General features: G+C 37.1%; 1 protein-coding gene across 4 annotated transcripts in view; it reads right to left on the bottom strand.

Annotated features, from left to right (window-relative positions):
- The window catches only part of TOX3 (TOX high mobility group box family member 3), a 31,365-nt gene that overhangs the window by 24,314 nt on the left and 2,186 nt on the right, over nucleotides 1-4,865 (bottom strand). The window contains exon 2 of one of the 4 annotated variants that reach the window (XM_011360151.2): nucleotides 1,114-1,365. In XM_011360151.2, coding sequence (XP_011358453.1) covers nucleotides 1,114-1,365 — 252 coding nt within the window. Of the gene's footprint in view, nucleotides 1-1,113; nucleotides 1,369-4,865 lie in introns of all 4 variants that reach the window. The other 3 variants (XM_011360150.2, XM_023530651.1, XM_023530652.1) reach the window with 3 other exon arrangements.

Here is a 4,865-nt window from a genome sequence, read left to right as displayed (position 1 = left end):
AAAAAAGTAAAAATAAAAAAAACCTTGATATTCGGCTCAAACACAAAAGATCACAGGCAAAGAAAATTATGTTGCTGCAATCTTATTTGGGAAAGCAATCTTATATTTCAGAGAGCGCGCAGAATCTCTGCACTGCGAATCCGCTACATATTTTGCAATCGTCTGCTGTCATGGGGAAATTAACAATGAAATCGGTAAACACCACTGGCATGGCCTAATGTGCAAAGAAATATGTAAACAAGCAACAGGATTTGTTTTTTGTTATACCAACACATCTGTTTCATTTTATCGGGGTTAAAAAAAAAAAGAAAGAAAGAAAGCCCTATAAACTATTAATCTCGTTTTAAAATGTCTGCTTAGTACCTCACCTAGATAGACGTGCATGCTTTACAGACTATGGTGGAAAAACAAAACAATCCCAGCAGAAGACTTTAAAATACTTAAGAGGATTTACTCTGGTGATTGCTGACTATAATTGCACACTAAGAAAAAGAGAACTAAAATTATTGCATTAGTAAACTTGGCTCTCTGGAGTGCCTTATTGGATGTCGATGACAATAAATAAGACAATTAGGTATATTCCACACCATAAGCCACTCTCGATTTTCCTCTGCTGGTTCTGAGCAATCATTTTTTTCTCCCTGTCTCTGTATCACAGTTCGTTATTTCCTTTGAGGTAGTGGCAGATCGTGTATCATAAATGTTATGTCATAATCCAACAAATGCCAAAGACCTAGGCACCTGAGAAGAGCTTCCGTCTCTAAAATCTCACCTTGAACTTTCAACTCAAGTACACCCCTTGGTTGAACCAAAGGCAAGGGAAGACTGGCTGTTTCTAAAGCAATGAATCAGACTCCTTAAAAGTCATTTCAGATCTCAAAGATCTTGTTGGGTCATCCTCTTTCACGTAACTATCAACCAACCCAACACCCTCTTATCCAACACCAAGGCATGATCTAGCACCTGTGTTCGTGCAGCACCAGGAAGCACAACACCCATGTCCACCGGCAGCTAGGCAGGAGCACGTACGTTCAGAACACGGGCTCTCAGATCGTCACCACGAGAAGAGCGAAGGATAAAAAGAAACTCCCAAGCAATCAATTGGCTGCCTACCATATGTAACCCACTGCTATGAAGCACGCCATCTTGTTCCACGAGATTTCTTGAGATTGTAATGGAAGGAAGATCCAGGCTCTGTGGGGGAAACTGGGGTGTGAATTCACTTCCCTGGGAAGGCACCGGGTCGCCGAGGCCTTGAAAGGGGAGAAGCACATCCTGCATGCCCAGGGCGGGCTCTGACTCTGGAGGAGGCGTGATCGGGGGGATTTCGAACTCCTCGTCCCCGAGGCTTGGCGTATGGAATGTCTGCTAGAAGAAAACAAAATACAGATATCTTCATAGTCTGTTCCTATATCTTATTTCTCCCTGGAGGGAAAAAGAAAGATTTTGCATGAAAATACGACATAGCTAGGCCAAATATTTATCTCTCCAATGAAAACATCTTAAACCCAGATTTCCATATATAAAGTTTTGCTGATCATTCTGATTAAAGATTTAAGTCTCATTATCATATGGTTTTAATGGAGTATCAGTATTAACAGTTTTTTAATGCGTACTTAATTAGCAACATCTGTCTTTGTTGTTAGTGGGAGCATCGGCGACATTAGATTTGGCTATATAACAAATTGCCACTTTATTGATATGTGAGTGAAACAGCTCAAACCGCTTACATTATCCACATGCTTCATAAAATGCTGACGGTTTTTAGTGCACATACGCATTAATCCAGAAGTGAACATTACACATATTTACTTTCTGTCACAACATATAAAACAAGTCATATTAAATTTGTGGTTTGCTTCTTAAATTTCCTTACTGGTATATTCCCAAGTGTGTTGAATGCTTCTAGGGAAAGTGTTCCTGTTTGTAATACATTTTATATGAGGCCTATCGGAGCATATAGGCATGCGTTCCAGGGCTTTTTTTTTTTATAAAACTATAAGAAGTTATTTTCTTTCATATAAAGATTTTGATAAGTATTTATCAGAATATTTTTCTGCCAGTCCTCAACTTTTAAAGACTGCAGAACGAGCACAGAGATACACTGACATAGATGATACTAGTGCCATTGATACTGCTCACTTATCAGAGTAAATAACGTACTTTTCTTCACTGCGACTTAAGATTCTCAAAGACAGTGTTTCAAAATACAGCCTTGGGATGTAAATCAGGGCTTCCTTGTTCAACCCCACTAACCATCTTTCTTAAACTAGAACTTGGATTTGGGGGGGTCAGGATCTAGGATATTATTCTTGGTAGGGTGAAGAGCTTGGAGAATATTTCTTATTTCCAGCTCAGAGGGTCCAAATTATAGTTCATTCATTCATAGGAATATTTTTTGAAGAATGAACTGGTGCAAGATAATTTGAATTTTTATAACAGTCAAGAGAACGAATTTAGAGCTGGAAATCATCATCCTTCAAACTAGCGATTGATGATATAATTTAACAACCACCTGAGAGAAAACAGAAACAAACTGAAGGAAAAAAAAAAACAAAAACATTTTCTTGCATACAGAAACTGTCAACTGTTATTTTTATCTCACTAGAAATAAAGAGGTCACAAGCTATGGGAGTCCATGGCGGACAACTGAATTAACATCTTGAGATTCTTAGCAGGCTCAGGATATGCAAAACATTACAGCCCAATAACACATTTAAAAGCTAGAATGAAATATTTGATTTTCTGACATATTTATTCTGATAATGACCCCCAAAAGGTGTTGATTTCTTACTGTGGTACCCTGAGTTCTCAAACACAAAGGGATGGATTGGCTGCAAACGTGGCTGGCTAATGAACGTAACCCTATGGCTGCATTTGCTGTTATTTTGGCACTAATGTGGTCTAGTAACAGATGCAACTGTAATTTGTGACTCATTTGCTACCCCATTACTGCTTAATGAAATCTAACATATCACATTAACAATACGGATAAACACTCATTCTTGATATGTGGCATTTGGCTGTTTTCATTACCACTGTAATTAACACTTGAAATATTATTTCAATAAATATTTAAAGTACTTTAAAAAATGGTCAGGGTAATCATGACACAGACAGAAAACACAAAGCAAACGTGTGAATTTCAAACTCGGAGCATCCCAGTTCTCGTCGTGTTATCTATAGGGCAATATCTATGGGGAGGAGAATGGTTTCCGGCACATTGTCGACTACACAGCATCAAACCTCCAGTCTTCCTGCATTAGTTTGCACTCATTAAAATGTTAAAAAAAAAAAACAAACCCACAAACAAACAAACAAACAAACAAAACCAACAAGTTCACTTTTAATGCAGTGATTGGGAAATCAGGCACATGCTATAATGTGGTACAGTAACATTAATTTGGGCTCTGTTTTTTGTTAAAAAAAAAGACGTACAGCGAAATCATTATACTAGAATTCCTCTTAAACTAAAAAAAAAACAAACAAAAAAACAGCTTATGCTAGGCAGTCCAAACGAAGGGGGTTTTCATTTTTACTTGTGTTAAGGAATAAAGGAGCTATCTTATATATAATATCTCCCTACAGTATAATTTTTTAAGAGACAAATTAATTTTAATTAGAATTTAGTATATTATTATATCATAACCTAATAAAACAATACAATAAAATTCTATTACAATATCTAACCAAGGAAATGCTAAAATCTTAAACCACTTTTAAAGAGAGGTAGTATGTTAAATATAAAGTTTAGAAATACCTTGGAGAAAAAAGTACCCAAAACACTGGCTAGTTGAGATTTTTATAAAAATAACCATGTACGGCACCAACAAAAAAAGATATTGACTTCTGCACACTACGCTATATGACCAACATCGGATTAATCATTTAGAGTTTCTATGATTACTTCTTACAGATATTGACTTTTCGGTGTTTGCCTTGAACATGTTAAAGTAGTGTGTACATGGTTAAATACCATCTGTACTGAAATGTTCAAAACATTTGTTCCTTTTGATAAAAATGCAAATCTGGAGAACTGTTGTATCAACATATAACAGCCAATGTCTGACACGGTGAATTATCACAGCTGGAATTAAATTGTCTCTGAGCAGCTGCTGGCAGTAGAGCTTTCATCAATGTTTGATTCAAATGTAGGGAAAAAAAAAGCCCTACAGAATGAAACATCATGTTGTCCTTACAGATGGGGTTTGTGTTCATTATCACAAACAACACAGCAGCCAGTGCCAAACAATTTTCCCTTATCTAGGCTGTCTTCTTGGTTAGAGAGATGATGGTCACTGTAAAAATGATTGATCTATGAATACCCTTAATTCTAGATTCCTCATTTTTTTCCCTAATAATTTCTCGACGTTAATTTCTTCCATACTGCTTGCCTCCCCCGTACCAAGATCATTTACGAAGCCATTAGGATTTTGACTCTCTGGGGTCAAGCTAGTTCAGTTTCCTGTATTTGAATGTATTTTGCAAGATGAAGATTTTTTTTATCGCAGAGACCGCCAAGAGGAAATGCTCCATTTGGACCAATTTCAGTTCTGTTTGTTCTTGTTTTAAAATCTTAGATCTCACACAGTCTACCATTTTTAGGAAACCATTTTCTTGATCGAATCAAGATCGAGGTTTTCCCGGAGGGCAGGCCCCATGAGCCCAGACAACAGCCCTATGTCAACGAGTAAGAAATTCAGAAAAAATAGCAACGAGAAGGTGTTCGTTCCCATTTGCTCCGAAAAACTGTAGACAAACCCAAGGCCAACATGGTGCTGCCTTTACATTCCATCACTCAGTTTTCTCAGCAATGCCTACGTCTTAAAGAATGCCTACTCATTCATTCATTCATTCATTCACTC

Source organism: Pteropus vampyrus, unplaced genomic scaffold, assembly GCF_000151845.1.
Source record: "Pteropus vampyrus isolate Shadow unplaced genomic scaffold, Pvam_2.0 Scaffold51, whole genome shotgun sequence".
NCBI classification, from domain to species: domain Eukaryota; kingdom Metazoa; phylum Chordata; class Mammalia; order Chiroptera; family Pteropodidae; genus Pteropus; species Pteropus vampyrus.
Note: the sequence above shows the minus strand (reverse complement) of the source record. Positions and strands in the feature narration are given on the sequence as shown.